The following is an 18,723-nucleotide window of genomic DNA, read 5'->3' on the forward strand; positions in this document are numbered from 1 at the left end:
GATTACACAAACCCCAGGTGTGCAAATTTTCGAAGTGTCCCCTAGACTCAACATGCTGGTTTCCAAAATTCTGTTTATCAAAAATTACCCAAGCAATTTGTACAACAGGGCAAAGACATGAACAAAAATAAAATTACATTCATAATGCATTGGCAATTTGTGTTTGCTCACTATAATGCGTTAAAAGCCAAATAATCTACCACCTTTAGAGGTAAGAACACATTCAAGGATAATTTATGCACATAGCAAGTGTACAATGACATGTAGTGAAATGTATGTATTATTTATAATTTATTATTCTTATTGTAGTAATACATTTATGCCTCAATCAGGAATCATCTTTCAATTGTGCACAACCTGCATCTGGATCAAGAATCTTCTTTTCTTAGACACAGAAAGCATGTCTGCATGAGACACTGACTCCAGAGTAGCTGAAAAATACTACGCAGTAGCATGTCACAGCACAGACAGTGCTAATATGCTACGGCATGGTATTATTAGCAGGGATCCTGGTTTTCTTTGTTTAAAAATTGCAACTTCTCTGATTAAAACCCCCCAAAACCATCACACCCTTCCCCCCACCCCTGCTGGTGCCCCTCACTCCCCACCCACCCACCCACCCAGCCCTGCCTGAGAGGGCCCCCGGCTGCTACAGCTACAGGATCACAGGTCCAGGGACATGGGTCTGCAGCCCCCTGCCCCCCATAGCAGCACCTGAGCCCCAGCTACCGCTCATCAGAGGCAGTGGCTGCTGTGGTGGAGCAGAGTATGAAGCCTGGCTTCCCCCGCCACCATAGGCAGCATGGCTGGCTCATGTGGGGGCAGGTGCAGGCTCCCTGCCATGCCCAGGGCCTCCACAGCCCAGCCGGGGGGACCTGGCACAGCAGGGAAGAATGAAGCTGGGTGAAGAAGCTCAGTGACACCACCGCAAGCCCCACGTTGCCACGATGAGACACCCCCTGCCTGCTCAGCAGCAGCAGGGGTGGTGGCGGCACAGAGTTGTGCCTCCCATTGCTGCTGGGCAAGCAGGGGACACCTTGCCATGGGGACTTTTGGCTCACAGCAGCAGCACTGCCTTAGACTGTCAATCTTCCCTGCCCTGCTGCACCAGGTCCCACCTGCTGGGTCATGGAGGTGCCCAGGGGGAGGACAGCAGAGCAGGGAGCCCAAGCGCACAGCAGGCAACCTGCCCCATGCACAAAACTGGGGGCATGTGCTTTCCATGCCTCCCCCTGGGAGTGCGCACAGTGTCGGGGAGCCAGCTTCCCCCACCCCCTGACAAGCTGCCTGCAGCTCCATCCCAACCCCCTGCGGTTCCGCATTCTGGCCCCAGGCATCACCCAGACTGGGCAGCAGCCCCAGCTCTGCCCAACTCCATCCACCTCTCACTATGGGGGCCTCCATCTACCCTCCTGAATTACCTGTGGGAGTTGCTAGCTGGCTGGAACTCTGTCATTTCCTGTGTTTTTCTCCTTAAAAGGAGAAAATCCGGGTTTTACTACTTAAAATGGGAAAATCTGGGTTTTGCCATGTTTTTGCATGGCAAACAGAAAATCCAGCTCCCTGATTATTAGGCTACTGCTCGGTAGCATCACCTAAAAGATGTGCACTGGCACTACTGTGCAGTAACTCCAGTTACTGTGCATTTATTTAGTACTTGATTATACAGGGGAATTAATTAGGGGGTTTCAACTTTTTAGTTGGGGTACCCCCAGTGGCTGGTCAATGAGCCAGGGGTTGCCCGGTGTCTGGTCAACAAGGCAAGGGGGTGCCTCCTTGGCACCACTGCCATGTACACCCTGGGGCCTTCCAAAGTACCCCAGGGGTATGCATACCTCTGGTTGAAAACCCCATTAAAGGTGCAGTAAGGACTGCACAGTAGCATCTTCGTAGACGCATCCCGTGTTCACAATCTAAGGCTGTCGTTTAGACATGCATTTCTATTTTATAAAGACATTTAAAGAAATGCTTAACTTTAGGTATATTTTCAAGTCCCACTTAAAATTAAGTAAACTGCATTTAAATGCCTTCCCAAATCGAAATGGACTTAAGCACAAGCTTCAGTGCTTTTGTGAACTGGTGTCCAATCAATGATCTTACTCTATTTTGAACATTTATTGTACAATGATGGACTAGGACCCAGGACCAGGATGAATCATTCCAAAACTGGTACAACCATCAGCAACTCAAGTGCATCCATCCCATTGTATAAAACATAAAAATAGATTTAATCCTAAAATGCAGAGAAAACCCCTGTTCTTGCAAACATGCTGGAGGCTTTCCACTGTATGGAAAAGATTTAGTTCTTAAGTTTCAGGTTTTGGTTTTTAAGGTCCAACTGGAAAAATATATACAAGTTAAGTGCAGCGACTTCGGTCCATAGATCCTGCTGATACAGGCTGGAGCCACTGCTGCCCAGAGTTAAATTAGAAACTGGAAAAGGAGTATTTCAAATAGACAACTAAGCCATCTTCTGGAACATAAGCTGAGGGGTTCATTAACAATGTGGTAACCTTCCTCCTATTTTCTTTCATCAGTTTCTCCCTCTCTTTTCAAGGCATGGAAGGTATTTTTAAAGGCAGCAGTGCTGACAGGTAAGCTCCCAAGCATCTCGTGGCTTTGCCTCCTCATACCCTCGCAAGAAGTTTGAGGGAGCGGGATGGAAAGCTGCAGCCCAGGGCAGAAAGCGGTGTCAGCTGGCACCCAGCCCAAAGGAGCTGCTTTGCTCAGGGGAACAGGGCTTGTTTCCCAAGCTTTAAGCTTTTCCTCTCGTGAAAGCTCCACGCTGGGGCGTGTCAGACCCGCCACTGAAGGCCCAGGTTAGCGGGGCGGTACAGACACGCAGGGACCGGACCGGACCAGCCCAGCCCAGCCCTGCCTTGGGTCGGGCGGGAAGGGAAGCAACTGCAGCCCGGCAAGACGCTCCGGGAGCCCCCGAGACAGGCGGAGAGGACTGGAGCGCCCTGACTAGCCCCGTCCGAGCCGCTTCCCCTGGCCGAGAGGCCAACGAAGGGCGATGGCCTCATGTCAGCGCCCCTCCCCCGCACACGGTCAGCCAAGGCCAGCGGGGCTGACATCAAGCGCCGCCCCAAGCGTTGTCCGGCCCACGCACCGGCCCGGCCCGGCCCCGGCCCCGCCCCCCCAGCAGCCTTACGTAACCCTGCGCCCGGCCGCGCCCCCTTTCCAGGCCAGCGGCGAAGACGTGGGTCACGTGCGCGAGCCCAGCGGTTAGAGGGTCACGTGACAGCGGCAGCGCGCCCCCCCCCCTCCACGTGACCCGGTTTGTTGTTGTTGCGGCCTCTGCTGGCGGGTGCCCGCGTGGGCGGCGGCCGGGTCACGTGCCGGGTTTAAATCTCTCCCTGGGGTGGGGGCTGCAGCGGAGGCGCCGCTGCGCGCTGGTCCGGGCGGGGGAGGCGGCGGTTGCTGCTGCTCCAAGATGGCGGACGAGGAGTCTCTGGTCGTTCAGCCCCGCTGCGGCCCCTGCGCTGCGGCGGATGGTGCCGAGCCCGCTGCCAAGCGCCAGCGCCGGGACTCAGAGGATGACTGCGGCGGGTGGGGCGCGGCGGCCACGCTGCGCCCGGGGCGCGGGGTCGGGCCGGCGATGGAGCGGCCGGGGGAGGCGGCCCACGCCGAGAGGGGCGAGGCGGCAGCGGGCTGGAGCGGCGCGGACAATGGGGCCGGGCTGCGTGGCCTGCCCCGGGCGGAGCCGCCGCAGTCGCCGCAGCAGCAGCAGCTGGGCCGGGGGGAGGGGGCGGAGGCGGCGCCCGACGGAGACGCGGCGGAGCTGGCCATTGGCTGTAGACGGGCGCAGTGTTCAAACGGGAAGGCCGAGGCGCCGGCCCCGCATCCCGGTGAGGACCGACCCCCCCCCCCGGACCGGAGAGCGGAGGGACCCTGGGCCGCGCCCCTTCGTGCGCCCGCGGCCTCCCCGCGTCAGCCGCACGCCCCCGCCACGCCCCCGCGCCTCTGGGTGCAGCGGGGGGGAGCCGCGGGCCCCCTCGGGCTTGGGCCGAGCCTCTGCCCTGCACCCCTGCTCTGCTCCTAGCGGCTTCATGCCCGCGAGCTGCTCTGTCCCTTGGCGCCCATCCTGCTACTAAGGGCGCCAGGGCACATCTGTCCGCAGCCGCCGGGGCTGGAAGCCCGACATGCGCCTTTATGTTTACATTCGCATCCGCTCCCTTTTCTCCCTTTCCTTTCAGCCCTCCAGGTGCTGACAGTGGCAGGCCGCCCTTTGGGGGCTGCCAGCCCCCAGGGATTGGAGGTGAAAGATGACGCTTTCAGCCTAGGGCTGTTCAGCAAAGGGTGAGGCACTCACCTACTGCTGCTCGGAAGGGAACAGAGTGAAATCAAACTTGTCCACCTTTGAGAAATAGCTACAGCTTGCTGGGTTGGGCTGTGTCAGTGCTCTGTATTCCTGATTTACTAACTTCAGCCAACCTCTGCTTTCACAGTCCCCTTGGCTGGCCTTCTGTGAGCAAGCAGCCTGACAATTTTTGTAGTAAACATGTTTCTCTACAGTTATTAAACATTTTAAAAAGCTGCTCTTCTGGTCTACTTCTGCCCTTCTAAGTTCCTGTGTATGGCTGTTCATCTTTGTGTTTTGTTTCTTGGAAACCTTCCTATAAGGGACATGATCCACTAAGCAGCTGCCTTGCCAATATTTTGTGTAGTTGGCTACCCTGGGCATGAAAACTAAACTATAACTATTAGTTTCTGAAAGGATCTTGGCAGGCCCAACTTGAGGTGAACTACTGGGGCAGTACCAGTTTGTAGGTAGTTTCCTTTGTACTTCTAAAACAAATGGTGTCTTTGCCTAGACAGGAGGCCCTTAAGAACTGAATTTACATATTTTTAGTAAATCAACACTAAATCTTTCACAAGCAATTTTTGCCCTGGGACATGCTTAAATCTTAAATTTTCACTTTTGCTTATGTACTATAGTGCTTTTAATGGCCTGCACTGATAAGAAAGAGCAGAGGTTGAATACCTTGGAGCAGGATTATCAATCCAAAATGTTATTAGAAGAGAACAATGTAGAATTGGTTCTTTCATAAATGCTTTGTACTGAATCCTTTTTGCCCAAGCTACTCTTATCCTAGATGTATACCTTTTAAATTTGTGATTGGTTCCGCCTAGGAGAAGTCTCCTTGTTGATTTATCGGTCTTGGGATATTGCTTATAGTTGAAAGATTTCTGAAACTTGCAGAAAGTATAATTGTTAAACAGTCGCATCAACTAGTTTGTTTCTAGTCTATTTTGGTCAATATAAGAATGATAGTTGTGGGTCTAAATAGTCCTTATGGAGACACTTGTGTACATGATAAACTATATGCCCATGCATTGAAATCATGCAAAAAAACAACTGGAGGGATATTTTTTATTAGACTAGCTGCACAGCTGGGAGAGATGATAGATGTTAGACCTGAAGATGGGCACTTTGTGCCATACAGCTAGTTTGATAAAAGGTAACACCAAAAATCTTGTTGCTTGCATATTTCCTGGACCATCAGAGCTACAACAACACTACAACAAAACTGCATGAACTAATATGTGTCTCTTTCTCTCTCTGAGATGTGTACTTTGATTTAGGTATAACTATTGGAATGGGAGCAAAAACTGTCCAAACCAGTGAATAAAGTAACAGCAAGAAAGTGTACCAAAATAACACTCACATGCACTTAAAATGTTGTAGACTGGAATTTGAAATTTTGTCCATCCTCCTTTTTCCTGGTCCATAACAGTGTTTTTAAAGGGGAGAGGACTATTACCTTGTATAACAGGCACTTGATATTTTCTGCTTTTCATTTGTAATCATAAGACTTGAGATATATCTAGCTTTAAGTATTCTGATCTTATACAGTCAAGAGATAAGCAAGTCTCAACAGATTTTGGTATGGAGGATTTTTTTGATAAACTGTTCCCTCCCCTCTTTTTTCTTAAGGAAAAAGGTGGGTATTTTGTGGCCATTAGTGTGTGTTCAATTCAGAAATATCAAATGTCAGCTCTGTCTGATTTTGTTGGGCATCTAAAACATTTGAGAAGCCTTGTGTAGAAAAGGCAGTTTGCATGGTGTGACCAGTTAAATTGTTCAAATTCAAATTTGAACTTCATTAGTCTAAAATGCATTGAAAGCCATGTCCTTTATCTTTGCTGAAATTCTTTGCTAAGTTGTTCCTACATCATAAGGCCTGTGTCAATAAAGAACTAATATAACAATATTGGGTCCAAAAGAGTGGAAGTTGAGCAACTGATATGCAAGTTGTGAAAAGTAAAGGATTTTTAATCATGCTGTCCTAAAGCTTCTTGAAGGTTATGGATTATTTATACCTACGTAATTTAAATTACTACAATTTTATTAGAAAGGCTATTAGATTCAACAAACCTATTCAAACAGCTGAAGAAAAAGATTAACAAAATATATCCTAGGGAAGAGGAGTTAACTTGTAGTTTAAAAGGAGATGAAGTAGAAATTGTTCCTCAATATTCCTACCTTTCTTAAATCAATACTTGTTTGTAATTTTTTGTTTCTTTAAAAAAAAAAAAATCCTTTGCAGGTCATTTTAAAGCATATAGCGAGCTTTCTGTGTAGAAATGAACCATTTGACTCTGATGGTACTATTTTGTTATGCTGTCTTACAGACAACCTCCTTTTTAGTGATGAGGTCATAGCCAATGGTTTCCATTCTTGTGATAGTGATGAAGATGACAGAGCCTCGCATGCAAGTTCTAGTGACTGGACTCCAAGACCACGGATAGGTACAAATTTATACAATATATCGCTTCCCAGGTTCTTTGTTAGCCTTTTAAATTATTACTGAATGTGATTTTTTTTTTTTTTTTTTTTTTTACAGTGATTGCAAAATTCTGCCAAGTTACCTTTTTTTCTTTTCAGCAGTTTGCAGCTCTGGGCAGCATACCATACCATATCTAGCTACTTAAAAGTACAGCTCTTTAAAAAATATTTATTGTAATTCTTAATATCTTTAAGGCAACAAAATACTACCAAAAATATCAAACTTATGTATCATGTCATCGGGTTTTGTACCTAAAATGCTACATGCTTACATCCGGGTTTGCACCTCTTGAAATGAGGTTGCAATTAGAAAAGTGTCATTAGTGTTAAGTCAGGGCAAACGGTGGCATTTGAACTATGGCATTAAAAGATCAAAACAGGTTGGAATTCAATTGTTTTTTCTCTACCAATAGTACCTAGCAGTCCCATCTATATATACCAGGGCTCTCTTGTGCTATGCTCTGTATGCACACACACAGTTTTTGGTTTACTTCTTAATGAATGTGTATTCTATATTGTAGGACTGTGTGAAATTTCGCCAGCTGTTTTGATTTGACGCTGTTTCGACTCGTTTCAAGCTTGAAACAGCGATATCAAAACAAAGGGCTTCAAAACAGCCTTGACGCAAAACAAGGCTAGTCGAAACATTTTGAAAATTTTGAAACATTTCAAAGCAGCCAGGTGGTGGGAGATAGGGCTGCTGGGAGTGCAGCCCTGGTTCTCCCCCATGTGGCTGAGCCAGGAGTGCAGCCCTGGCTTGCCCTGCCTCCCGTGGCCGGGCTGCAGGAAGCCAATCACAGTGCAGGGGAAGGGAATTGAGCCCCTGAACTGAGCCTGGGCTCAGTTCCCCTCCCCAGCGCTGCGATCAGACTGGGGAAAGAAACAGCCTAGCTGAGCTGAGTTCCCTTCCCCAGCGCTACGATTGGGCTGGGGAAAGGAATTCAACTGGGCTCCTTTCCCCAGCCCAATTGTAGCAGTGGGGAGGGGAACTGAGAGATCTGGCTCAGTTCCCTTCCCCAGCTCCCCAGTCCCAGGAGGCAGCACCCAGCTTCCCTCCATCATCTGGCAGGCAGATCAAGGGCCCACAGCCCTGGGAGGACTGGCACAGCCCCCGCAGCCCTCCCGGGATTGCGGGCCCCCATCTGCCTGCCAGGTGAGAGGCTGTTTCGAGTGAATGGGCGAAACTTCAAAACAGCATCACTGTTTTGATGAAGTGAAACAGAACAGCGGTTTCGAATCTAAATGAAATTCGATACGAAACACTGTTCCATCGAAACCTTGAAACTCAAGTCAAAACAGGTTGGACAGGTGGGACAAGTGGGCAGAAAACAATAGAATGCAATTTAACAAGGAGAAATGCAAAGTGCTGCACCTAGGGAGGAAAAATGTCCAGCACACCTACTGCTTAGGAAATTACCTGCTCGGCAGCACGCAAGTTGAAAGGGATCTCGGAGTCCTATTGGACTACAAGATGAACATGAGTCGTCAATGTGACGAAGTCATCAGCAAAGCTAACTGCACTTTATCGTGCATCAGCAGATGCATGACAAACAGAACCAAGGAGGTGATACTTCCCCTCATTGGGCACTGGTCAGACCGCAGTTGGAATACTGCATCCAGTTTTGGGCACCACACTTCAAGAGGGATGTGGATAACGAGAGGGTCCAGAGAAGTGCCACTCATATGGTTAAGGGCTTGCAGGCCAAGCCCTATGAGGAGAGACTAGGGCACCTGGACCTCTTCAGCCTCTGCAAGAGAAGGTTGAGAGGTGACCTTGTGGCTGCCTATAAATTAATCATGGGGGCGCAGAAGGGAATTGGTGAGGCTCTACTCACCAAGGTGCCCCTGGGGGTTACAAGAAATAATGGCCATAAGCTAGCAGAGAGCAGATTTAGACTGGACATTAGGAAGAACTTCACAGTTAGTGGCCAAAATCTGGAATGGGCTCCCAAGGGAGGTGGTGCTCTCCCCTACCCTGAGGGTCTTCAAGAGGAGGTTAGATAGACATCTGGCTGGGGTCGTCTGAACCCAGCACTCTTTCCTGCCTATGCAGGGGGTCGGGCTCAATGATCTATTGAGGACCCTTCCGAGCCTAACATCTATGAATCTATAAACTGGAACGGTGCCTACTATTTTGCTATTCTGCCCTGAGTAGGTGAGATCAATAATGGGCTATGCATTTGCAGTGTATGCATCAGTAACACAGTTCATCAGTAGGAAGAGACCAAATAGCTGGAAGATATTTTGTTTCATACAAAAATCAAAAAAACTGCAGGGACTTCAGAAGGTCACCTAATCCAACCCACTGCTCAGGGTAGGATCACTCCAGTCTAAATCATTTCATTCAAATGTTTGTCTAACCTGCTCTTAAAACTTCTAATGATGGAGATTCCACAGACTCTCCAGTAGTCTCTTCTAATGCTTATCAACAAGCCTCATACTTAAAAGTTATTCCTAATATCCAACCTACATTTTCCTTGCTGAAGTTTAAGCTCATAATTACCTGTTTGTCCCTCGCAGCTGCAGAGAATAGCTTTCATAACCACTCTAGTATTTGAAAACTACTATCAAATCCCTCCCAGTCTTCTTTTCTCAGGAACAAATAATCTTAGTTCTTCCAAACTTCCTTGTAAATAAAGCTTCCCAGACCTCTAATGATCTTTTCTGCTATCTGTTAGACTCCTTCCAATTTTTCTTCCTTGAAGTGCAGTGCCCCAGATGGGGCACAGTATGCCAGGTGAGGCCTCACGAGTACTGAATAGAACAGAAAATTCGCTTCCCTTTCTTTGCAAGCAGGATCCCTGTGAATGCCACCCAGTAAACTATTGGGTATTTTATCTGCTTATTTTATTGCAACAAGATCACAGGGTTGTCTCATTTACCTTGTGACTCACTGTAAACCCCCTCCCCCCCCCCCCCCCCCCCAAAAAAATGATAATGTATAGTCTTCAGGCATGCTAAGAGCTGGGTTTGTAGGTCAAGGGAAGCCTTACCTTAGGAAATCTTTCTGATTTGTCCTTTAGATAAAACAACAAGAATTTCATATTTTAGTGCATAAGTTGTTGTCTTACCGCTAGAACTAATAGTCTGCATAAAAGAGCTGGGGGGAGGGGGGACAGCTCTTAACTTAGTAAGGTAAAGGAGTTAGAATGAATGAATACATGGAATTGCAAGAACACTTAGCTGAAGTTTTTCTACAGAATTTTTCTCTGATAAAGAATGTTAAAGCAGGTTCTCATAACCTCTTGTTTTTTTTCTGTACTAGGTCCCTACACTTTTGTTCAACAGCATCTTATGTTAGGCACAGACCCAAGGACAATTTTGAAAGATCTGTTACCAGAAACTATTCCTCCACCTGAACTAGATGATATGACACTGTGGCAAATTGTTATAAACATTCTTTCAGAACCACCAAAAAGGAAAAAACGAAAAGATATTAATACCATTGAGGATGCTGTGAAACTTTTGCAAGAGTGCAAAAAGATTATGGTTTTGACTGGAGCAGGGGTATGTATGTATAGTTATAATGATAGAGTGCAAATAGATTACTATTTAAGCCCTCTTCAGCAGTTTACAAAGTGCAGATGCACCCATGCAGAGCCATGCTTGTATCAGTGGGAGTGCTGTGATGCACTTATATTTTGTAACTTGCAAAATTAGGTCAAATATTGAAAGCAACCAGATACATTTTAATGTAGTAGGACTTTGTGTGCCTTATTACAGTAATAAAATTAATTTTGAGATTGTAAAGCATGTGCTAAATAATTTAAAAAACCCACATCCTAATTAGTAAGGTATCCAGAGATGGTAAAAATGTTTATTCCTAATCCCCCTTTTTTTTAATATTAATTTCTGTCTGTCTATGTAGTTTTGAAACATATCTAGCAATATCTTCTACTTAATTTGTTGGCATTATATAATTCTCAGAGGAAAACTCCCATTGACTTCAATGGGACTTAGATTGGACTTCAATAGATTACTGAGAGCAGTTGTGTTCAGCCTTTTGCAGCCAGTCCACAGACCTGACCCCTTGCAGGATCAGCGCCCAGATCGGGCCCCATATATCCAATCTAGCATGTAGGGATGCTGTTTGGCCCATGTGACTCTCCCTGGGTCCGGAAATTTGGCAGCAGGGGCAGTTAGAGAAGCAGTGGCAGTGTTGCTATGTTGCACATAGGAAGCTGGATGGGCTGGATCTGGTTTGAAGACTGATGTTGAGCACCCCTGACCTGAGAACATTGTATCTGGCTCTTAGTTTGCAACCACAGCAGTTACTGGTGTAGTCACAGCTCTTACACATGTATAGCTTTTGTTACAGTGAAGAAGTCAAGGAAATGGTTGCTTGTAAATCACTGCTTCCTCTGGTTGTAAAAGAAAGATGCTGGCTCATTGCCCCTCATAACACAGTATGTAAAAAACCAAACAAAAAAAAAAGATGAGCAATTAGAGGCAGACCAGTATGTCCGTAAGAGAAAGAAGTGACCGTTGTGCTGCTGTGACCCAATCTTATTTATTCTATAATTGCTATTAAGCACCCCAGTTAAAATAAATAAAGCTACAATAGGGAGATTGGTTATACTTGTTTTAAACAATATCTTAATCTTAAGTTTGGTGTTCAAAAATAGAAAAATAATAGTAAAAAATGTCTGGTCTGGTAGATATAAAAACAAGAAAAGAATAGCTTTTTTTTAAATCCTCTTTTCAACTAGAAGATAATCTAGAAGATTTAATTTACTTTGCCAGACCAAACTTCAAGTGTTTTTAAATGTTGTTGGACATATATTCAAGAAAGATATAAATCAGTGTCCTGCTATTAAATGGCTCATCTCTGAAATATGGTTTGCACTATAATTTTGTGCTGCAAACAATGTAATTTTTCTCACTATGTCTCTTGCATACTTGTTAGCAGAGATCTTGGCTTTCTCTGATTTAAAAAAAAAAACAAACAGTCTCTGATTTAAAAAAACTGCAAAATCTGCATTTTCCACTATTCAAATGAAATGCCACTAATATATCAGTTGAACACACTGATATATATTTACAATCTTCAAGCAGTTTGGAAGCTTACCAGTGCCTCAATTGTTATAACCAAATAAATTCTAAATATCTATACATTTTGGTGTTTGATTTCAGGTTTTTTATCATGGAAAATCAAAACTTCCCTTTGCTCCCTTTGCTTACCAGGACGCAGGTTCAGCTGTGGCTGCTCTTCCACACTGCTTTGTGATGCTGAGCAGCCCTCTTGCCCTGCCCCGGTCATGCTCTTGCCCCTCACTCCCAACCCATAGCCCCCCAGCCCTGTCACTGCCTCTCACTCCTGACCCAAACCTCCCCAGCCCTGCCGGTGCCCCTCACTCTATACCTGCTGCCCCTCCCAGCCTTGCTGGCACCCCTCACTCCCAACCCACTGCCCCACTTTCCCCAGTCCTGCAGTTTGTGGGAAAGGAGAGAGTGTGGACATAGGCAAGGTGGCAGGGGGCACATGCCCCCCAAGCTTTGTTCCCACAGCAGGGTGTGGGACCGCAGTGGGGCTGGACCAGCTCTGGGCAGGAGCCACCTCCACGGCCCAGCAGGCAGGACCCGGGCAGCACCTATGCTGCCATGACAAGGCATAGTAGTGGTGCAGAGTTTTGCCCTTCTCTGCTGCCAGGTGGGCAGGAGACACCTCAGCTGAGTATCCATGGCAATGCAGCACACCCTCCCACACCAGGTCGTGCATGATGGGCAATGGAGGTAGCTCCTTCCCCCACCCCTCCCTCCAACATGGATTGTGCCCCTTTACCCCCCAGCCCCCATAGAGTTGCCTGGAGGGAGCTGCATGAGCTGCTCTCCACCACTGCCTGGCTGTTACGTGCATGCATATGCATGTAGCGACCCTTGCCCAATTGCTCCCTGCAGCCCCTTGCAGGCTGGAACTCTTTTTTTTCCCCTTTAAAGAGGAAATCCATGCATTTTGTTTCCGTTAAAGGAGAAAATCCACATTTTTCCACAGAGAACAGAAAACCTGGATCTCTGCTCATTAAGAAACTAAACATTGCTTTGATCAAAATAGGTGCTTGAGTTCTTCTGACAAGTGTTCTTATTTGTTGATATTACAACTTGGTAGCACATAGAAGTATAATTTCCAAATAATCCATACAGTAGCAAGTCTCCCACCTCAAACTATGTACTTCAGCTATTTCAGTCTACAAACTTATAAAACCATATTTCAGGTGTCTGTGTCTTGTGGAATACCTGATTTCCGATCAAGAGATGGCATCTATGCACGTCTTGCAATAGATTTCCCAGACCTTCCAGATCCTCAAGCAATGTTTGATATAGAATACTTCAGAAAGGATCCAAGACCATTTTTTAAGTTTGCAAAGGTATTATTTTCTTGTTACTTTTATCATTTTGGACAGTAAAGACATACCCGACTCAGATAGGAAAACTACTGTCTCTAAAAAGTCATTCCTGCTTTCAGTTTTTTCATGAACAAGAAATATAACTCCAAACTTTGTTATATCATTTTAATTGGGAGTGCCCTTACTCAGCAGCATAGGGAAACTCCTTGAAGCCAGTCTTAAAATGAACAGATCTTACTATTGTCAATATCTTGGCTCTCATTGTAGGTATCTTGGTTTTAAATATCTACAGTTTGTGGGGGAAAGAAATTCTAATATGAGATATTTTATCAATGAGAGAGAGACTGTCTTGAGTGCCCCTAGCTTGGCTGCTCATTTCAGGGAGGGTAATTGAAAAATGCATTTGTAAAGAGTGTGATAATTTAGTTGGCATGGTGTTTAGTTTCAAGAGATGGCACAGATATCTTTGGTAGGTTTTAAGGTGTTTACTGAAAAAGATCAAATAGAATGAAGGACTGTCACAGCACATGAGCATATACTCATAACATATTTGATGGACTTGTTATAGTCGACTACTCAAATTTGTAATATACAATGAGATTTTAATCGCTGGATATAGAATTAAACAGGGAAAAACATTTTCATGGACTAGCAAACTTCTTACAATTTTGTTTCTTGCACAGTGCCTACATCAAGCAGCAAGACATCTTGAAGAATGAAAGCAGTGGTGTTTGAACTCTGGCCTGCAGGCAGGATCCCCGTGCAGCCCACTGAGCTGTCATCCAGCCTGCATGGCTCCCCATGCATCTGGAAACTTTGGCAGTGGGGGAGCAGTGTTAACTGCTTCCAGAGTCACCGTAATTAACATTGCCCCAGCTCTCCTGCCTCAAATTTCCAGATCCATGGGGAGCTGCACAGTCCAGGTGACTTGGACCCACGCACTAGATCCAAGATGTGGGGGGCTAGAACATTTTAAAATAATTTCTGCCTCTTGTGCTTTCACCCTCCTTTTTCATTCCACCCAATAGACTTAGTCTGTTTTATTCCTTCAACTTCAAGTTCTTTGTTCCCACCACCGAGGCCTTACATAGTCTTGCACGCACCTTTCTGTCTCTCTTTCTTACATTAATCCTTATTAAATTTATCCTAATTCTTTTGCTTTACCAGTTCCTTTTTCTCCTTCTGCTACTATTGACTGTGTCTGTTACCATGTTGTTTCTCTGTTCCTCTTTCTCTGGCCCTTTTCATATCTTTACCAAAAACCCTCTTTTCAAACATTTTCCCTCCTCTCTTCTTGTTAATAATCGCTATGTTCTCCCTTGCCTTGAACTTTGTGTGCATTTTACTTTATTTTGACCATTGATTCTTTTTGGCAATGAACATATCTCATTTAAACTTGTAAAAAGCCACATGCACTTAACAGCACTCTCTAAAACTAAGAATAGCATTTGTAGTCTAACTATCTAAGGTGATACTATAGGCCAGTTTGACCACTGCTACATTCAAATCAAGGGGTTATATGTTTATAAATACATTTCCCTGTTTAAAAGAGGCAAATCAGTACAGGAAAAAATTCTAGAGGTTAGGAAGGTTACAAAGTAGCTGCTCAGAGCTGTGAAGCCTAAACAACCTAAGTATATTTCCAGAATGTTAAGGTTACATTATGCTTTAAAATCCATGTTATCCTTTGTTCATGGGCTGCAGTACAAATTAGCCTCTAATTTTGGTGTGACTCCTGTATGGGTGAACAGAAGTTAGAGGCCAGCTGTTAAAAATGGGGTTAGTTTCAAAAGAAATGGGAAAAGATTATCAAAGCTCAGCTAACTGGCATTGACATTTTGTTCTTTAAACAGTACAGGAATCTCTGTATTTGCTGTGGTTTGTTGCATAATGCTATATCAAGAACAGAAAATATTGCTCCAGCACTTATTTACCTATCCTAATGTAATTCTCAATTCTGCAGGAAATATATCCTGGGCAATTCCAGCCATCCCTCTGTCATAAATTCATAGCTTTGATGGATAAAGAAGGAAAGCTACTTCGCAACTACACTCAAAACATAGATACACTGGAACAGGTTGCAGGAATCCAAAGGATAATACAGTGTCATGGTTAGTAAAACATTTCTATCTTTTTCCTGTTTTATAATGATAATATGTTCACTGGCAAATAATAACCAAAAATACCTATAATCTCTTAAGATTCGTACCTTTTATTATCTGAAGTCACGCATCTCTCAAGCAACATGCCTCCTGCAAACTAGTATTTAGCTTCTAAATGTTAAATGTTCTGAAAACACTAACTAGAACTTAATGCTTTTTCAAAAAAAAAATCTAAGACGGAATCGATTGAGATTATCAATCAGCGATTTATGGTAAAAGACATCATATACTGCAGTTATCCCAGATTCATCCAGGTTTCAATCTCCCATCCAAACCTGGGAAACTCAGAGTTATGGCTAATTTAAATCTAAGCATGTTAATATGAAAACACACATTTAAGTCACTTAACATCAGCTCCTTGTAACCACTATATGCTAATAGATGGGTTATATAGATGTAACAATGACAAATGCTCTTTAGTATTTGTGCTCTTGTATGAGGTTACGCCAATTTTTAAGGACACCTTAGAATTTTTTTTTTTGTCTTCCTTTTTTAAGGAGACTTTTATGAGAGAAGTGCTGGATGATTCAACTAAACATTCTCTTGTATTGCAAACTTAGCTTGGGCAGTATAACTACTATACTGAAACAAAAGAACAAAACAAAATGGTGAACCATAAAGCAAACCCAGATAAAGTATCTTTTGTATGTTTTACCTAAATAGAAAAACTAGCTGAAGGCAGAGCAGAATGGTGCCTTAGTAACTAACAGGGCACATTTTCTTGAGACATTTACTACAGAGCTGCCTAATTAGCTCTGCAATGAAGTCTCAGCATCTACATGTGTGGCTCTGGTAGGCTGCAGTAAACTAATTAATTCTGTCATAGGTTAGTACTTGTAAACACAAGTACTGTCCTATGGTGGCATTCCTTACTATGCATATGTAGATGCTGACAGGGCTGGCTAGGGCACAAGGGTACTTCAGTGCAGGGTCTGCCTGCTGGCTAGGCCCACAGCAGAGCACACTTATGCCTCAGCCAGCCCCTCCACAGTATGTTGAGCCGAGTTGGAGCAGCCCTAAGCTGGCAAGCTGACCCCCTGGATCCCCCCCCAGCTGGTTCTATGTGCTGTGGTCCCAGGTACAAGTGTAAATGCAGCTCCCAGGAGCAATATACTCCAGTGCAATATGCGCCTGAGTTTTTATTGCATTGCATTATCTACATTGTGTGTAGATGTGTCCACAGTTTAATTAAAATTGGTTAACCAGGTAGTCTCTAAGCCTAAGTACAGATGTTAAAAAACCCAAGGAGGAAGGGCTCCTAGTATTGTATCACACTTCACTCAAAGTGCTCTACATTAGGTCAGGCCTGAACACAACAAGTGTGCACTGTTCAGTGGGTGAGGGCTCAGAGCCTGCCCCCACTGGCCAGGTCAGTAGCCAGGGGTGCTCCTGTATACCTCCCAGCATGCCCTGTGGGTTTCCCAGGCTGCTAGAGACTCCTGAGTACAGGTGAATAGGCAAGCCATCCCTGATCAGCTGCTTGGTATGAAGGAACAGTCATGTGCTTTCTCCCCCGACCGTGTTCCCTGCTGCTCTGCCAGTGCCAGGAATCTGAGAGAAGCAGGGCTGGAAGGGACCGTCAGTCTGGGTTGGGGATGCTGGAGAGCCAGAATCCAAGTGAGGGAACCTTTTTGCCAAGTGCTGGTACGGGAAGGCTTGGCACAGGCATCTCACAGCTACAGTGGGGGTTGTGGACTCCTGTCCCTCTTGGATCTGCCATGGATTGGGGGTGAGGGGTGCAGGGCAGGATTGCCTGGGGCCAAGCTGGATGGACAGAGACATGCATACCCACCCACCCCAAGCCCTGCTACCCACAGAGCCAGCAGCTGCAGTGGCATCAACTCTGTCCCCGCCCCAGTGCCATGCCCCTGCTTGGGGCCATGCTGAATCCACATGGCCCCAGGCAGGAGCCTCCCGTCCCCGCAACCCCAAGCCTTGCTCCCTGTACAGAGCCAGTGGCAGCAACAGCACCACGCTATAGCTCTACCAGGCCCTATGCCCACAAGGCACAGCACATTGCAGCTGCCAGTTGCTTGCTCTGCCTGCCCTGGTCTGCTGCCATCTCCTGCCTGTGCTGGCCTGCTGCTGCCACCTGATGAGGGGGATTATCCTTCTGTCTGTGGAGTACCCCTGTCCTGCCTAGGCACATTGTATAATGCTAGAAAAATACAGAGATACAGACACTCCCTTCTCCCTAATACAGCTAACTACCTGTCTCTAAATGGAAATAGGAAAGAACCTCAAGGAAGGTTCTCCAACACCTTAAATCCTTGAACCATAGAATGTCTTAGTTACTAGGTATTGCTCCAAGAGAGCCAAATGTCTGGAGAGAAAATATAAAATCTTTTACATAGACACAATTTCTGCCTTTGGCTGGTACCATTTTATATTCTGTATCATAAGAGGCATGGAATCATGCTGCCTTTCTTTTTTTAACCTGATTTTTTTTTTTTTTTTCCTTTGGCTTATGAAGCAACTGGGGGCTGGAGCTTCTGTGTATAATTGTTGCCATTCTTTCCCTATAAGGCTTGAGAAAAAATGTTTAGAGGCTTTTGGTACATATAGTCAGCGTGGAAACTTTTAGGAATCTTGCATAGAGCACGCTTAAAAAACACATGCACCTTTTTCCCCCAAAATCAACTCTCCACAACTTGAGTACATGCCATAAATGTGGAAGGCAATTTTCTTCCCTGGAATAGAAGCATGAAGATGTTAGGTTTCAAAAGGGCTGCCAACTTGTCAGCAAGCAAGTAGCAAGGGTGGAATCCAGCATTAAACCTTTCACATCCACCCTCAGCTTGCAGACACTGAGCAACACAGCCTCTCCAGAAAAATAACAGCTGTAGGCCATGACTGGGAAAAAAAAACTTTTCTTCCTACATTTTGTCTTCCGAAAGATAAGGTGTAGTATGCAAGAAAATAAGGTACTAGCTAGATCAAGACTTGGATCTGTCATACCGCTGACTTAAGAAGCACACCAATCTTACAAAAAGGACTACACATCTTTTGTTGTTTAAACAGATTAAAATATTTAAAATTTACCATCTTGTGTTTCCTTTTCTGTACAATTATGTGCATGAAAAAGTTTCAGTTAAAATTATTTGATTAAAACCTAATGGTGTACCATCTGAAAACTTGAGGTTATAGAAGTGAATTACATTTGATTTAGATTTTGCTAGGTCTTCTTATTTTGTCTTTGTATACCATGCTTAACTCATCAGAAAAAAAATGTACCAGTTTATACTTCGCACACAAGTCACTCAAGCTGTCACACATTTATCAAATTAAACCTATCATGTATTACCAAGTAGGTACTCTGGTCTCTCATTAGAGAATTACTTCAAGAAAGAGCAGATAGTGAATTGCTGTCTGCTCTCCCTTAGGATTTCTGCTTGAGGAAAGGAGGCAGCAGGTGTAAATTACT

At 45.2% G+C, this 18,723-nt stretch overlaps 1 protein-coding gene across 3 annotated transcripts in view; it reads left to right on the top strand.

Annotated features, from left to right (window-relative positions):
• Nucleotides 1-3,192: 3,192 nt before the first annotated feature.
• The window catches only part of SIRT1 (sirtuin 1), a 39,074-nt gene continuing 23,543 nt past the window's right edge, over nt 3,193-18,723 (top strand). The window contains exons 1-5 of one of the 3 annotated variants that reach the window (XM_059729877.1): nt 3,193-3,280; nt 6,640-6,756; nt 10,059-10,300; nt 13,006-13,158; nt 15,101-15,248. In XM_059729877.1, the coding sequence (XP_059585860.1) occupies nt 10,088-10,300; nt 13,006-13,158; nt 15,101-15,248 (514 nt within the window). In that variant the 5' untranslated portion in view covers nt 3,193-3,280; nt 6,640-6,756; nt 10,059-10,087. Of the gene's footprint in view, nt 3,281-3,310; nt 3,852-6,639; nt 6,757-10,058; nt 10,301-13,005; nt 13,159-15,100; nt 15,249-18,723 lie in introns of those variants that run through there. The other 2 variants (XM_019484400.2, XM_059729876.1) reach the window with 2 other exon arrangements.

The sequence above is a fragment of the Alligator mississippiensis genome, chromosome 6 (assembly GCF_030867095.1).
Source record: "Alligator mississippiensis isolate rAllMis1 chromosome 6, rAllMis1, whole genome shotgun sequence".
Classification (NCBI taxonomy): domain Eukaryota; kingdom Metazoa; phylum Chordata; order Crocodylia; family Alligatoridae; genus Alligator; species Alligator mississippiensis.